Here is an 18064-nt window from a genome sequence, read left to right on the forward strand (position 1 = left end):
AAGGAGGTGAAGAATGTTTCAGTCACAGAGTAAAAAGCAACTTCTATACCATGTTCATTATTGGCATGATTTATCAGTACTGTTATATCCCCATCTCCATGTCACACTCCCTCTCATGATTGCAATCATGGTTAATTAATAGCACCATGTCTGTTGACTATACTAATGACATCACTGACTGTTCACGTTAACATCACATTAAACTCTACCTGCTTAGTAGTCATATACGACTACTTTACTGTCAACATTGTTACTTCCTACCCCTCCTCATTCGATATCCATAATTCTCCTCTATGCTTTCCTACAATATGCAACCCTTCATCTCTCCAGAAACTAAAGCTCCACCTAATGTTCCAAATGCCCAGTGGCTATTAAAGCAGATTTAAACATGTTTATTACGTGAAAAATCTATGAAAGCTCTTGAGAGATGCAAACGCCTTCACGAACCCAGTCAATTATTATGCAGAATTCTATATATGTTCCAACTGACAATCATTAAACAGATGTAGGAGCTTAATACATCGTTTGTTCCTGAGAATTTTTCTGCACCGAATGTGCAGATGAGCTTTGTGATTAACATACTGTAAATTCACTGAAAACCCAAACGTACACACGGTTCTATTAACAGTATTGCACTTTTCATGTAGCCTACTTTTTGCCAGCTAATAGCCTAACCACCGATCAAGCAACATAATGGACAAAATATTATTTTACTGTAACAATATACAGTGCCTTTGGAAAGTATTCAGACCCATTTACTTTTTCCAAATCTTGTTAGCTTACAGCCTTATTCTAAAATGTATTAAATAGTTTTTTCCCCCTCATCAATCTACAAACAAAACCCCATAATGACAAAGCAAAAACAGGTATTTAGAAATGTTTGCTAATTTATTGAAAATCAAAAACTGAAATATCACATTTACATAAGTGTTCAGACCCTGTACTCTATTGAAGAACCTTTGGCAGGGATTACAGCCTAGAGTCCTCTTGGGTATGACACAACAAGTTTGCCACACCTGTATTTGGGGAGTTTCTCCCCTTCTTCTCTGCAGATCCTCTCAAGCTCTGTCAGGTTGGATGGGGAGTGTTGCTGCACAGCTATTTTCAGGTCTCTCCAGAGATGCTTTGATTGTGTTCAAGTCCGGGCTCTGGCTGGGCCACTCAGGACATTCAGAGACTTGTCCCAACGCCACTCCTGTGTTGTCTTGGCTGTGTGCTTAGTATCGTTGTCCTGTTGGAAGGTGTTGGAAGGTGAACCTTCACCCCAGTCTGAGGTCCTGAGCGCTCTGGAGCAGGCTTTCATCAAGGATCTCGCTGTACTTTGCTCCGTTCATCTTTGCCTCGATCCTGACTAGTCTCCCAGTCCCTGCCGCTGAAAAACATCCTCACAGCATGATTCTGCCACCACCATGCTTTACCGTAGGGATGGTGCCAGGTTTCCTCCCGACGTGACGCTTAGCATTAAGGCCAAAGAGTTAAATCTTTGTTTCATCAGACCAGATAATCTTGATTCTCATGGTCTGAGAGTCCTTTAGGTGCCTTTTGGCAACCTCCAAGCGGGCTGTCATGTGCCTTTTACTGAGGAGTGGCTTCCATCTGGCCACTCTACCATAAAGGCCTGATTGGTGGAGTGCTGCAGAGATGGTTGTCCTTCTGGAAGGTTCTCCCATCTCCACAGAGAAACTCTGGAGCTCTGTCAGAGTGACTATCGGGTTCTTGGTCACCTCCCTGACCAAGGCCCTTCTCCCCCAATTGCTCAGTTTGGCTGGGCGGCCAACTCTAGGAAGAGTCTTGGTTGTTCCAAACCTCTTCCATTTAAGAATGATGGAGGCCACTGTGCTCTTGGTGCAGACATTTTTTGGTACCCTTCCTCAGATCTGTGCCTTGACACAATCCTGTCTTGGTTTTTACTCTGGCATGCACATGCTCGCATCCGCTACAAGACCATGGTGCTTGCCTACGGAGCTGTGAGGGGAACGGCACCTCCATACCTTCAGGCTCTGATCAGTCCCTACACCCAAACAAGGGCACTGCGTTCATCCACCTCTGGCCTGCTCGCCTCCCTACCTCTGAGGAAGCACAGTTCCTGCTCAGCCCAGTCAAAACTGTTCGCTGCTCTGGCACCCCAATGGTGGAACAAGCTCCCTCACGACGCCAGGACAGCGGAGTCAATCACCACCTTCCGGAGACACCTGAAACCCCACCTCTATAAGGAATACCTAGGATAGGATAAAGTAATCCTTCTAACCCCCCCCCCCCTTAAAAGATTTAGATGCACTATTGTAAAGTGGTTGTTCCACTGGATATCATAAGGTGAATCCACCAATTTGTAAGTCGCTCTGGATAAGAGCGTCTGCTAAATGACTTAAATGTAAATGTCAACTGTGGGAGCTTATATAGCCATATACAATCAATTGAATTTACCACAGTTGTAGAAACATCTCAAGGATGATCAATGGAAACAGGATGCAACTGAGCTCAATTTCGAGTCTCATAGCAAAGGGTCTGAATACTTATGGAAATAAGGTATTTCTGTTTATTTTATTTGTATAAATTTGCAAAAATATCCCAAAAACTTTTTTTTCACGTTATCATTATGGGGTATTGTGTGCAGATTGCTGAGGATTATTATATATTTTTTTTTATTATATATATATTTTTTTTTACATGTAATCCATTTTAGAATAAGGCTGTAATGTAACAAAAGGGGTCTGAATACTTTCCGAATGCACTGTAGGTCAAATTAAGATCCTACATCTGTAACTGAAGTGTACATCTTAATTAGTTTTTTAACTAAATCATTATATATCCCAATAGACCCAATAATATCCATGACGTGGAATGAAAATGTACTGAGCTATTTCTAAAAATGTGACCCAACAAAAGCAACAGAAGAACTGACTAGTGTAGAAAAAGGAGAAAAGGAAAAGATCAGCAGGGAACTAAGATTACCAGTCCTGTAGACATCAATTAGGGGAGGTTCTGATTGATCCTAGCTCTACATCAAACTTCCAACTACACCACTCCTTCCTCTGTCGAACAAAGAGAAGGCAGAGGAAAAAGACCTCTGACTGACTACACATGACAACCATCTGTCTGGCTAAAGAGGCAGATGCCTCGTTTCACAGATCCTCCTTTTACTTTAAGACTTGGAATACCGACAGTCAGAGATAAAGACAGAGAGAGAGAGATAGAGAGAGAGAGACAGAGAGAGAGAGAGAGACAGAGAGAGAGAGAGAGAGAGACAGAGAGAGAGAGAGACAGAGAGAGAGAGAGACAGAGAGAGAATACCCCACACACGCTGTAATTGTTCCCATGTGTCTAGCGGGGAGCCACACCCTAACTGTCTCTCTACCATCGCTCCAACACCCTGTCTATGGCCTGTAATCAGAGCTGATGTCTCAGATGAGGAAAGCCATCTGACTAAGGTGAATATGTAGCCCTGTCTCTGCTGCAGACAGCCAGTTACATCATGTACACATAACTCTCACATTAATGACCTGAGAATGGGTTTAATGGGTTCTAGCAACACAATAGTAAATACTGACTTCATTTGACATAGAGTTTTTCTTGGCAATGGTAGGCCTACTGAGGTACTGTTAACTTTAGTTGTGATGGACTACCCACTGGGCACAGACATCAAATCAACATCTATTCCACGTAATTTCATTGAAATGATGTGGAAACAACGTTGGTTCAACATAATTTCACTGAAATGATGTGGAAACAACGTTGATTCAACCAGTGTGTGCCCATTGGGTAGTTTTAAAGTGTTTTGTACTTAAGCCTATTGTACACGGAGCAGATTGAAGCTGGCAGAAAACTAAAAGTTAGATCTGATAGGAAGGTTATTTACTCTGACATATAAAACGCTGGCATTACCATGATGGTTGATCACACATTTTCTGTGAAGAGAATACCATGAGAATTGACTTCCATGGTAAATGCCATTCACTATACTGGCACCACAGTGTGATGAATCTAGCTAGCTGACTAATTCAGACGAAAAAGATGGCTGTTTATTACTAATACATTAATGAGTAAACAAGGAAACCACAAAGAATGTAGGGTCCCAGGTGTGATGTCTGCTGGGAGGTATGACATCAAAGCCAGGGGAGTAACGGTGGGTTATCATCACACGACTCCTCCATCACGACACCTAACAGAATAAAGGGCTACACAGTCAAACTTACATTTTACATTACATTTTAGTCATTTAGCAGACACTCTTATCCAGAGCGACTTAAAATAAGTATTCTGCATCAAATTAATTAATTCATTGGGCAGCAAATTCTTGTTTGGTCAGAGAGTAAGTTAATTTGCGACGGTCAGCTATAAATTCGTCTGGTTCATATCCTCTTCTGTGACTACATCAGTCAGTCTCATCAGACACAAAGGCCTTTGTTCTCTGGATCTGAGTCTCCCTCTCAAAACAGGACCTGAATGAGTGTTAAAGACCTCCTCCGACAACCACATCTCTTTCTGGAATTTCCAGTGCTGTAAAGTAAAAATACTTTAAAGTACTACTTAAGTCGTTTTTTTGGGGTATCTGTACTTTACTCAATATTTACATTTTTTACAACTTTTACTTCACTACATTCATTAAGAAGATATTTTTACTCCATACATTTTCCTTGACACCCAAAAGTACTTTTATTTTGAATGTTTGGTAGGACAGGAAAATAGTCCAATTCACGCACTTATCAACCAAGCATCCCTGGTCATCCCTACTGCCTCTAATCTGGCGAACTCACTAAACACACATGCTTCGTTTGTAAATTATGTCTGAATGTTGGACTGTGGCTCTCCATGTGTCACGTCCTGACCATAGTAAGTGGTTATTTTCTATGGTAGAGTAGGTCAGGGTGTGACAGGGGGTGTTTGTTGTTTTTGTTAGTTTAAGTATTTAGTGTATTGCATTACGTTTCACGAATAAATAAAGATGTGGAACTACAAACACGCTGCATTTTGGTCCGATCCTTCAAACAGCAGTGACAGAATCACCCACCAAGAAAGCACCAAGCAGCGTGGTAAGGAGTATCTGGAGGAATGGACTTGGGAGGAGATTTTGGATGGTAAAGGACCCTGGAGGCAGGCTGGGGAGTATCGTCGCCCGAGGGAGGAAATCGAAGCAGCAAAAAGGGAGTGACGATACTACGAGGCTCTATATGCACCGAGAGGCAAGGCTGAGAGGCAGCCCCCCAAAAATATTTTTTGGGGGGCACACGGGGAGTTTGGCGATGTCAGGGGGGAGACCTGATCTAACTTCCCGTGCTTAGAGAGCTGTGGGGCAGACAGGCAGGGAGGCAAGCGCGGAGCTCGACGCAAGATTCCGAAGAGAGGTACTGGCAGAACTACGGAGCGGGCGTGCTGAGGAGCAAGTGGCTGGACGAGCACCCATGCCAGTACCACGCATCAGGATTCCAGTGCACATTCCCAGTCCAGAGCTTCCGGCGACAGTTCCCCGTCCAGAGCTCCCGGCGGCAGTTCCCCGTCCAGAGCTCCCGGCGGCAGTTCCCCGTCCAGAGCTCCCGGCGGCAGTTCCCCGTCCAGAGCTTCCGGCGGCAGTTCCCCGTCCAGAGCTTCCGGCGGCAATTCCCCGTCCAGAGCTTCCGGCGGCAGTTCCTCGTCCAGAGCTCCCGGCGGCAGTTCCCCGTCCAGAGCTTCCGGCGGCAGTTCCCCGTCCAGAGCTTCCGGCGGCAGTTCCCCGTACAGAGCTTCCGGCGGCAATTCCCCGTCCAGAGCTTCCGGCGGCAGTTCCCCGTCCAGAGCTTCCGGCAACGTTTTTCAGTCCGGAACCTACTGAGACGGCCTACAGTCCGGAACCTATTGAGAAGGATCTCAGCCCGGGAACCTCCAGCGACAGCGACGCTCCTCAGTCCGGAGCCTCCAGCGACGCCTCCAAGTCCGGAGCCTCCAGCGACGCCCCCAGTCCGGAGCCTCCAGCGATGCCCCCCAGTTCGGAGCCTCCTGCGACGCCCCCCAGTCCGGAGCCTCCAGCGATGCCCCCCAGTCCGGAGCCTCTCGCGGTGGCCTACAGCCCAGAACTTCTAGCAATGATCTACAGTCCGGTTCTTTCAATGACGATCCACGGTCAGGTAGTAAAGAAGCAGAGGGATCAGTGGGTGGAGTGGGGGTTACGCCCCGAACCGTCTCCATGGGGGGAGGAGCTGGATAAGAAGGTTCTGGGTACCCTACCCTCCCTTTGTGTTTTGTTGTTGGGGGGGGGTACTGTCACGTCCTGACCATAGTAAGTGGTTATTTTCTATGGTAGAGTAGGTCAGGGCGTGACAGGGGTTGTTTGTTTATGTTTTGTATTTCTATGTTCAGTTTCTAGTGTTGTATTTCTATGTTGGTTTTGTTTGGTATGATCTCCAATTAGAGGCAGCTGGTCATCGTTGTCTCTAATTGGAGGTCATATTTAAGTTGATGTTTGTCCCACCTGTTTTTGTGGGTGATTATATTTTGAGTAGTGTTTTCTCTCTGCGTCACGGTTTGTTGTTTTTGTTAGTTCAAGTATTTAGTGTATTGCATTATGTTTCACGAATAAATAAAGATGTGGAACTACAAACACGCTGCATTTTGGTCCGATCCTTCAAACGGCCGTGACACCATGAAGAAAAAAAACAAGAAAATGGTGCCTTCTGTTTTGCTTAATATAAGGAATTTGAAATTATTTATACTTTTACTTCTGATACTTAAGTATATTTTAGCAATAACATTTACTTTTGACACTTAAGTATATTTTAAACCAAATACTTTTACTCAAGTAGAATTTTACTGGGTGACTTTTACTTGAGTTATTTTATATTAAGGTTTTGGAAAATATTGGTTTAAATGAGTGAATCACACTCAAAAAGACCAACGTCATGTGTTTTCAATAGGAATTGTTGAAAACATTCTACTTAGCTGTTGAGCAATGTCAACAGAGAGCATGTGAGGTGAGGAGCTTGGTTTAGACTTGCATTTCCTGCCACTGCGTAGGTCTGCCCTGTAAGCAATGTGCTGGCTCAGCACATGGTTTTCAAAACCCTTTTTAAAAGGGAGAAAATGAAATTTAAAAAAAAGGGAAAAAACTGAGCAGTGAAACTAAACTCTTACATTTCAAGTCTGGCATAGTGACGGCTGGGCAGACATTGCCTAAAAAACACTTTCAATAGTCATAAACAAAGGCAGGAGACACCAGTAAGCCAGCTAGGTGGAAAAGAGTGGAGCGAATTAAGATACTACTCAATCCTATTTGTCCTACTGAAGTAAAAAGTCCTCAAGGTTTAGCCTATCTGTCTATGGATGATAGATCATCTTCTATGTCAAGGAGAATATAATACCCTATTGGATTTCTTGGTTATTGTCTTCAAATTATACCAGGAAATTGAATTAATTTGAATTAATTTTGAAAAGGTGTATAAGCTTTGCCATTTTATTAGGCTAACTTATGGGCAAGTCATACTAATGCATATACTGAACAAGTCTTCCACATGGATTTTGTCCTTGAACCCTCCTTTTCCCTTTCCAAAGCATTCCAGCAGGATTAAAAACCACTCAATTGTCAACTGCTGGATTTCTCCTCAAATCTACATTTAAAACACATTTCATTTCCATAGTGCACAGTACTGCTATGTACAGACCCACAGTACTGCTATACAGACCCACATATCTTCTGTTCAGCATTTTCTAAGTCAATGCATATGTTATGTCTAATTGTTTCCAGATCAAAAAGTATAGCATGGGATCCAGTTTATTGCAATAGGATCCAGCAAATTATTGTGCACCAGAGAATAAGAGCCTCTTTAGCTTTTGTGCAAAACGCTGCTCACAACAGGCAGCCCCATGATCTCAACAGAGGATTGCCCTCTTTACACATTAAAAGGGTTTTGTTACTCGATTACCACATGTAGAAAATATGTGACAGCTGTGAGTTTCGAGGGAGACAGTCAAGTATCCGCTTGACATCACACCAATGCATAGGAATAGGAGTTTGTATCTATTCAAAAGTGGTTTTAGAATTTAGACACAAGGATAGGGCATATTAAGTCCAATGTGGACAGATGTAGAGCATGGAAACAGTACTTAGTGGCATGGAAACAGAATCTCTGTAAACAGCAACTGGGAAGAACCTATGACAGAATCTCTGTATTTTCCATCATTTTCCAAAGCAATGCATCAGTAATTTTGGTTCAAGGCACTTACACGACATCATGAAATTTGCATGCAATTTTGTTTAGGCTACCCTGTGTTTCCATTTCTACTGCATCTCAAATGGCTCACGAAACTGTTCTGGCTTCAAGTCTAGGAATCTAAAGACAAATACTAACTCTGCATTAGTAATTAGAGAGGAGTAAACAACAACATGAGGAGATTGTTTGCTCGGCTCCATTTGATGCAGTTGGCCTAATACTATGTTACAGTTGTTTTATGCCCTCACCAACAGGTAACAGCTCTCATCAGCTGCCATCAGTGGACCAGGTAGATTAAAGTAGACAGAATGTGAGGCGACATCTAGACCAGTCAATTATAACAGCCTGTCTATCTTTGTCGTCTTCCCTCAATGTCTTACAGACTCAATGACTAACAGAGAAGCTCAATAGAATGTATTCTCTGCTAGAATTTGGAACTTAGTTAAAAGTATAATGACAATATCTCTGAGGACAGTATTATGATGACTCCACTGGGCCCCATTGGCATACGTACTGTAGCTATGTGAACTGTGGACAAGACAAACACAGCACCATGAATCAACCCAGACCTATGGCCTGCATGCGGTCAGACAGCCATAGGTTTGCCAACAGCATTAGCCATTATTGATGGGATGTGATGCAAGAGACAGCCTATCTCTGTGGTTATATATAATATTGAGGCGTATGATCATGTCATCGTACTTTGTTTGCCAGCCGATCTGTTCATCTGAACATTACTTTCAAACAAAGGCTGTCTCCTGCAGGGTGGACAGCAGTGACATCAGAGAGGAGTGAGGGACGATGACCCAGGGAGAGTCAGAGGAAGGGAGGAAGAGAGGAACAGGGATTTTGTGTGTGTGTGTGTGTGTGTGTGTGTTAATAGTTTTCCTCATTGTGAGTCATGAGATCATATTTTGATTTTGTATCCTTTACAAAGCAGTACAACACCAGTAGAGGTCGACTGATTAATTGGAATGGCCGATTAATTAGGGCCGATTTCAAGTTTTCATAACAATCGGAAATCGATATTTTTGGATGCCGATTTGGCCGATTGAAAAAACAATTTTTTTAGATCTTTATTTAACTAGGCAAGTCAGTTAAGAACACATTGCTATTTTCAATGACGGGCTAGGAACGGTGGGTTAACTGCCTTGTTCAGGGGCAGAACGACAGATTTTTACCTTGTCAGCTCGGTGATTCAATCTTGCAACCTTACGGTTAACTAGTCCAACGCTCTAACCACCTGCTTTACATTGCACTCCACGAGGAGCCTGCCTGTTACGCGAATGCAGTAAGAAGCCAAGGTCAGTTGCTAGCTAGCATTAAACTTATCTTATAAAAAACAATCAATCATAATCACTAGTTAACATTTTGTACATTTTTTTTTTTTTTTTTTTACATTTTAGTCATTTAGCAGACGCTCTTATCCAGAGCGACTTACAGTAGTGAATGCATACATTTCATTTTTTCTGTGCTGGCCCCCTGTGGGAATCGAACCCACAACCCTGGCGTTGCGAACACCACGCGTTGCAAACACCATGCTCTACCAACTGAGCTACAGGGAAGGCTACAGGGAAGGCTAACTACACATGGTTGATGATATTACTAGTTTATCTAGCCTGTCCTGCATTGCATATAATCGCTTAGGTACACGTTGCTCCAACCATAAACATCAATGCCTTTCTTAAAATCAATACACAAGTATATATTTTTAAACCTGCATATTTAGTTAATATTGCCTGCTAACATGAATTTCTTCTAACTAGGTGCCTATAAGAACATCCAATAGTCAAAGGTATATGAAATACAAATCGTATAGAGAGAAATAGTCCTATAATTCCTATAATAACTACAACCCAAAACTTCTTACCAAAAGGAACCACCAGCTTTCATATGTTCTCATGTTCTGAGCAAGGAACTTAAACGTTAGCTTTTTTACATGGCACATATTGCACTTTTACTTTCTTCTCCAACACTTTCTTTTTGCATTATTTAAACCAAATTGAACATGTTTCATTATTTACTTGAGGCTAAATTGATTTTACTGATGTATTATATTAAGTTAAAATAAGTGTTCATTCAGTATTGTTGTAATTGTCATTATTACAAATAAATAAATAAAAAAATCTGGCGATTAATCGGTATCGGCTTTTTTTGGTCCTCCAATAATCAGTATCGATATCGGCGTTGAAAAATCATAATCGGTCGACCTCTAAACACCAGAGGAGTCCAGTAGTGACGCAGCCAAACAGGTGATGTGTTCCACAGTGAGAAGCACTAATCTAGGCCGGCCCAGCCCAGGCAGCCCATTGGTCTTATGTCCTTACCAACAGACAGCAAACATGGCAGGCTCTCAGAGAGATGCATCCAGGTGGGTCAGTACCGTCAGAGGAGCAGTAGCCAGATGAAATGACTCATCACTCCTTCACTGTCCAGGCTATGTTCCGAATGGAACCCTATCCTTAGAGAGTGCACTATTCTGGACCTGGGCCTACACTTTTAGATAAAAGGGTTCCGAAAGGGTTCTTCAGCTGTCCCCATAGGAGAACCAGTTTTGGGTTCCAAGTAGAACTCTCTGTAGAAAGGATTCGACATGGAATCCAAAAGGGTTCTACCTGGCAATAAAAGTTTTCTACCTGCAGCCATAAGGGTTCTTCAAAGGGCTCTCCTATGGGGATAGATAGTACCTTGACATGAGTGTAGGACCCTGGTCAAAAGGGCACTTTACAGGTAATAGGGTGTGTTGCATTTTGTATGCAGTACAGGTCTTAGTTCTCAGAAGAGGACGCTACCAGCCACCGTCATAGACAGTCAGCCAGCTTGCAGTCTGAGCGACAGCTTTACAGGAATTGACATGAGCCCATGTAAATGAATGATAAATGAACTGTTTCCCCTTTTCATGTACCAGCGCCAAACCAATGGGCTAAACCAATGGGCCAAACCAGGAGATGTGATCTGGTGTAATCATAAGGGTTATCTGAATTTCACACGCCACTGTGAGAGCCCACCCAGAGCTTTAAATAGAGAAGGAAGCAGCTGAAAAGCATACACACTGAATCAATATGACCCTGCATCTCCAATAGGCCTACCTGCTTACATTAATCTACACTCAGACCATATTACACAATGTACACCAAGTATTCATATTGATGATATATTTAACAGAGATCAATTGCCACAGAAAAAGGAACTGAAACTCTGAGGAGATTCCCTCCACATGCAGAAAACTGCATGTGTGACATTCTATTCTATTTTTGTGGTTATCTGTTAAAATCAACATTCAGCTTATTCAGGCTCCATTAGTTAATTTTCTGAATCAATCATATGCATATAATTACCAAAGTCACATGGTTCAGTGACCCAGGCACAAACACTGTGTTCCTATTGGTAGGCCTGTACAATGGTATATTTAAGAAATAAGACATGAGGGGGTGTGGTATATGGCTATTCTTACGCACAACACATCGCGGAGTGCCTGAAAACAGCCCTTAGCTGTGGTATAATGGCCATATACCACAAACCCCCGAGGTACCTTATTGCTATTATAAACTGGCTACCAACGTAATTAGAGCAGTAAAAATATATGTTTTGTCATACCCGTGGTATACGGTCTGATATACCATAGCTGTCAGTATCAGTATTCAGGGCTCGAACCACCCAGCTTATAGCCTTAGGGCTCTGGTAGAAAGTAGTGTACTATGTTGGGAATAGGGTGCCATTTAAAATGCAGCCATATAGTGTGGATGTATGATTGTACTTTAAGTTTTTTCCCATAGCTGTTCCCAACTCACCTGCAGATCGAAGAACTTGCTGTAGCGCCTGAAGATGACCTCAGTGCTACCATCAGACCAAGACACTTTGATGATGTAAACCTGATAGAAAGAAAAAAGGGGGTTACCTTTAAACCTTTAACTCTGACAGAGCATATAGTTACTATTACTGCATAGGTGTGACGACCAGGACCCATATTAATTCAAATGGATCCATATATTCATGGTAACAACAGTGTAATAGCCTCAGTATGCTGTTAAACCCATAATAGCTTCAAAGGTGACATCCCTTGATGATTCCATTTCTGATTCATGGTCACACCTAGTCCACAATGACGTGGATTCAAGGGAAGATAAATGGAGTTACTAGGTACATTGTGTGGTTCAATTTGGTGTCATGTCAACCATTTTCTACAGAATGGATCTGACATCCTTTCATATGATCTCACTTCCTTCCCACACCGTGAGATCATCATTTCCTGTGTAAAAGATCATGTCTACTACTCACGCATTGGGACAACACTATTGTAGTCTTGCAAAGGATGCATGGACAATAGACATACAGTGCATTTGGAAAGTATTCAGACCCATTTTGTTACGTTACAGCCTTATTCTAAAATTAATTAAATACATTTTTCCCTCATCGATCTACACACAGTAGCCGATAATGACAAAGCCAAAACAGGATTTTAGACATTTTTGCAAATGTGAAAAATAAAAAACAGAAATACCTTATTTACATAAGTATTCAGACCCTTTGTTATTGGACTCGAAATTGAACTCAGGTGCATCCTGTTTCCATTGATCATCCTTGAGATGTTTCTACAACTTGATTGGAGTCCACCTGTGGTAAATTCAATTGATTGGACATGATTTGGAAAGGCACGCACCTGTCTATATAAGGTCCCACAGTTGACAGTGCATGTCAGAGCAATTGTCGTAGGAATTGTCGTAGAGCTCAGAGACAGGATTGTGTCGAGGCACAGATCTGGGGAAGGGTACCAAAAAATGTCTGCAGCATTGAAGGTCCCCAAGAACACAGTGACCTCCATCAATCTTAAATGGAAGAAGTTTAGAACCACCAAGACTCTTCCTAGAGCTGGCCGCCCAGCCAAACTGAGCAATCGGAGGAGAAGGGCCTTGGTCAGGGAGGTGACCAAGAACCCGATAGTCACTCTGACAGAGCTCCAGAGTTTCTCTGTGGAGATGGGAGAACCTTCCAGAAGGACAAGCATCTCTGCAGCACTCCACCAATCAGGCCTTTATGGTAGAGTGGCCAGATGGAAGCCACTCCTCAGTAAAAGGCACATGACAGCCCGCTTGGAGTTTGCCAAAAGGCACCTAAAGACTCTCAGACCATGAGAAACAAGATTATCTGGTCTGATGAAACCAAGATTTAACTATTTGGCCTGAATGCCAAGCGTCACGTCTGGAGGAAACCTGGCACCATCCCTACGGTGAAGCGTGGTTGTGGCAGCATTATACTGTGGGGATGTTTTTCAGTGGCAGGGACTGGGAGACTAGTCAGGATCGAGGGAAAGATGAACGGAGCAAAGTACAGAGAGATCCTTGATGAAAGCCTGCTCCAGAGAGCTCAGGACCTCAGACTGGGGCGACGGTTCACCTTCCAACAGGACAATGACCCTAAGCACACAGCCAAGACAACGCATGATTGGCTTCGGGACAAGTCTCTGAATGTCCTTGAGTGGCCCAGCCAGAGCCCAGACTTGAACCCGATCAAACATCTCTGGAGAGACCTGAAAATAGCTGTGCAGCGATGCTCCCCATCCAATCTGACAGAGCTTGAGAGGATCTGCAGAGAAGAAGGTGAGAAACTCCTCAAATACAGGTGTGCCAAGCTTGTACTTTCATACCCAAGAAGACTCGAGGCTGTAATCACTGCCAAAGGTGCTTCAACAAAGTACTGAGAAAAGGGCCTGAATACTTATATAAATGTAATATTTCCAGGTTTTTATTTTTATTTTGCAAAAATTCCTAAAAAACAGTTATTGCTTTGTCATTATGGGGTATTGTACGTAGATTGATTAGGGAAAAAATATATGTAACACATTTTAGAATAAGGCTGTAACGTAACAAAATGTGGAAAAGTCAAGGGTTCTGAATACTTTCCGAATGCACTGTATGACATACCACCACTGTGTGACAGCAGAACACTGCACTACATGAGTCAATACTGTGCTTTTTCATATTCAAAAACACTGCCAAATTGACCATTCCTTTCTCCTGATGTTTCTATCAGTATGTTTCCTTATTTTCAACTGTATCTTCCATTTAAGGCGTCCGCATGCTTCCCATCCAAAACAGTTCGGAAGAGTTTGTGCATATATTAAGACGACATTTTGTGAGGTTTTGGTTCGTTTTAAACTTTGGACATAGCTGAAATTTTTTCTTGAGGCAAGCCGAAGTCGGTAGCCAAAGTTTTCTCCCCTTCTTTGGTGATGGACAACAGTAGGGATACTTAAAAATGTTATTTTTTTTTGTCATTCAACAAGAGACGACTCGTTTTCATGCACATTTTATCATTGAAAAATACTGCACCAAACATCTTAGTTAGATGTAAAATTGCACGACTAAGATCTCCTCGGCAAAAACGTCTAAATTAATGACAGATTTCTAGAACTATCATAGAATAATGGTGACTATTTTGAGGAAGTGTATACTGGCTATGGCGTCTCAAAATGGACAAACAGTACTATTGCCGTTGTTTTCCCAATTTTTTTTAGAGAAGGTCTTTTAAGGGAGTATATCAGCACACTCATTTGTTTCGCCGAGTTCGGCTAGGCGCCAGCAGAACTGCAGCATGCTGACGCCTTTAGGGGTGCCATGAAATACTAAAGGCTTGGGTATTCTGCTTGTAACATCAGTGAAACCAACCATGGGTAAATATAAAATATTTTGCATCACCCACCCTACGATCAAAGTACTAACCCGACGGTGAATGAAAATAAAGCATCTTGCAGGCTGTCGACATTCAATAATGGCCTGCTGGTGCTTGACATACAAGTGCAACAAACACTTTCTTTTTTGTAAAGTGAGAAAGAGAGAAAGAGAGTCTGAGAGATTATCGGACGGAAACTCCACACTGATTGTGTCTGGCTGAGTGCTTCTGTTGGCCTCTGTCCCAGGCCGGGCCTGCTCGGCCTGGCCCAACTCCCTGCCTTCCCTGTAGGAGACCAAAGGCTGTGGGAGATGCTAAACACAGGGCTCAACGCAGGGCACACAACCAGTAAACCAGCCGATGAAGGAGACAGAGGAGCTCAAGATCTTTATATCCTGCACCTCACTGGGCATTTTTGTACAACGTAACCAGTCATCAACATCATCATCATACATCCAAAACTCAAACCCTTTATGAAGACTGAGGAGTGGTTATCTAAATAAGAAAACATTCTTCCATCTGCCTCAGTCCACACTCAGCTCCCAACCCTTTCACTGTGCATTAGAGATCATTCAAAACAGAAACCCTAAGGTGGCTTGGATGCTTGGATACAGCAACAAAAACACTTTTGGGATGCACTGATCACAGCACCATCAGAAAGTAGAATACTGTATATTGTAAGCATGCTTCATCATGTTTTGCAGTCTGCACAGAAGGCATTCTCATTATCATTCTGATGGCTCAGGAATTTTGTAGTAAGCCTACTGTCTATTTGTATAAGGTAATATTGTAAAGGAAGTGAGCAACACAACAAGTTGCAGTCAAGACTAAACAAAAATGGGCCAGACCTTCATGCCAGACAGTCTCAAACTGCATGTCCTGCTTCTGCTCTCTCTCCTGGACAGAAATCTGCAGAAGGGCATTCCTTGTTCAAACATTCTGCCAAGGCCTTGTGTACTCTGAGCTAACAATGACCTTGGGAATAGATGAGTGAGTAGTATGCTTCCTGGTCAACAAATACCAATACCTGAGGTCACGGTTTTCTACTACAGTGTGTAGCCTATAGGTGAGCATGAAGGCCTGGTAGGCAGTAGGGTTGGGAATTGCCAGGGACCTTAAGATATTATATTATCATGATACTTAGGTGCCAACATGATATGTTTTGCGATTCTATGTTTTGCAATTCGATAATGTGATTTTATTGCATTTCGATTTTCGCAACATGTGTCTTCTGCAAAGGGACAAGAGAGAGCCATGAGAAAACGATCCGTTTTCAGTCATGAAAATAAAAGTGCTGAAAACAAATAAGGCTCACCGTTTAAAAAGAAGATGAAGAACAAGTTATGAAGGAAAAATACTGGAGTTGTAAAACGATATGATATATCATTAAAAGTAATATACCGATACGTAACTGTATCGATGTTTTACCCCATCAGGATGGACTACCCAAACAATCACACTGTATGCTTCTCCGCTTCAGAAATATGGTTCTCTCATTCTGAAATAGACAATAGACCAATCAAAATCTATGACAGCTATTCGAAGGCTACCTTCGCGATGTTTTGAAAAATCTGTGTCAGGTTTTATACACACATACACCTATCATACACACATACACCTATCATACACACATACACCTATCATACACACATACACCTATCATACACATACACCTATCATACACACATACACCTATCATACACATACACCTAAGAATGTGTTCTTAACAGACTTGCCTAGTTAAATAAAGGTTAAATAAAATAAAAAATAAAATCATGCCCTCGACTGCGTTACGAACCTCACTGGTGACCTTATTGTTCCTCCGACAGCGTACTGCATATACTTTTACTGTGTTTATAGTTTACTGTAATAGTAATATAACAAAATAAATTGGCAGCAGTTTTGGAAATAACGGTTTTCAATATTGGTCGTGTGTTTTTTATATGTAATAAAGTTATATAACCAGGTGTAGCCTACATTCCAAGTGTCCAAACGTTTTGATCAGAAACCAAAGCAACAACTTATAATAGTAACATTATTTGACTACAGTAGCCTAATAAAGTGGAAATTAAAACAAACAACACCAAGAGTGAGAAAAAGCGCATGCCTGGTGCTCGGTTATTTCCAGATGTTGACATGTGGTCTCTAAAGAAAAAATAAATTGGACATTTTCAACGCTAAACCTTTCCTCAATCACTCACTCCACTTTTCTTTAGATGCATGCAACATGGTCGCACTGTAATTTTTTCTTCCAGCGACTGTTTTGGTCAAATGTAATTCGATACTCTCTTTGTTTTTACTTTATCGAAACAAGAAATGTAATCGAAGAAAATACGTGTGGCACATACATTCCTACAATATACAGACGTGGTCGGCCCTCTCCTGTAAAAAAAACTTATTGACTTACATAGTGTTTGTTCGGATTTCTCCTCTTCTGTACATCTTGAACTGTTACTTCGTGCACAGTCCGCCTTGCCATGATGTTCTCTTTCAGAGCCTCCACTAAAAACAACAGGCCGGTTTAAGAAACGATCAGACCTGAATGCCAAAGTTTACGCAGCCAACCTTTGTCATTCGTCAGATCCTTGATTGCTGGATGAAACAACTGGGATACTTTTCCGTAGATGGTTCAAGTCAGATTTCCTATCCCACATTCAGTCTTTACTCTTCTTGCCCTGTCCGGCAGTAGGCTATGTCTGACCTTCTCTGAACCAAACTCCCAGTCTATCCCAGCTCACCGAATCTAATTTGACAACGTTAAGGTTTCCACCACATAAAATGGGTGTATTCATTACGTCCTGCAACGGAAACCGTTTACCGTTTAAGAACCAAACGGAAGCAAATGGGGAGGGACCTACTTGAATTTGTCCAATAGAAACTCTCGTTTTCGTTTGGAGTAAACGGCTATTGTTGTAAAACGTTTTTCAACAGACGAAACGTTTTTGGAACAGAATCGGTCAAGTCATACAGTCCGGCAGTCAATCATACCGTCCGGCAGTGTACAGTATATCAAAGGTTATTTAGGCTAGAGACATGTTTAAATCTGATATTGAAGTTTACTGGGAGAATGTCTTTGGGCAACTTTTCCTTTTGATAGACTTCTTTATAAAGTTCAATTGTTCCCAAAGCTTTTGGGAAGGAGACAGATTTGAACTGATGAACAGCTTTTACTGTTATAACTATACAGTTAATAGGCCTTTAACCCATTTAAAAAAAAA

General features: G+C 42.1%; 1 protein-coding gene across 3 annotated transcripts in view; it reads right to left on the reverse strand.

The window, feature by feature from the left end:
- The window catches only part of LOC106603845 (SH3 and PX domain-containing protein 2B), a 60151-nt gene extending 42522 nt beyond the window's left edge, over positions 1–17629 (reverse strand). For 2 of the 3 annotated variants that reach the window (XM_014198032.3, XM_014198030.3), the window contains exons 1-2: positions 17254–17628; positions 11969–12049 (exon numbers count right to left, since the gene is read on the reverse strand). In XM_014198032.3, coding sequence (XP_014053507.2) covers positions 11969–12049; positions 17254–17325 — 153 coding nt within the window. In that variant the 5' untranslated portion in view covers positions 17326–17628. Of the gene's footprint in view, positions 1–11968; positions 12050–17253 lie in introns of all 3 variants that reach the window. The other variant, XM_014198031.3, reaches the window with a different exon arrangement.
- Positions 17630–18064: the final 435 nt, after the last annotated feature.

The sequence above is a fragment of the Salmo salar genome, chromosome 04 (assembly GCF_965601325.2).
Source record: "Salmo salar chromosome 04, fSalSal1, whole genome shotgun sequence".
Classification (NCBI taxonomy): Eukaryota; Metazoa; Chordata; class Actinopteri; order Salmoniformes; family Salmonidae; genus Salmo; species Salmo salar.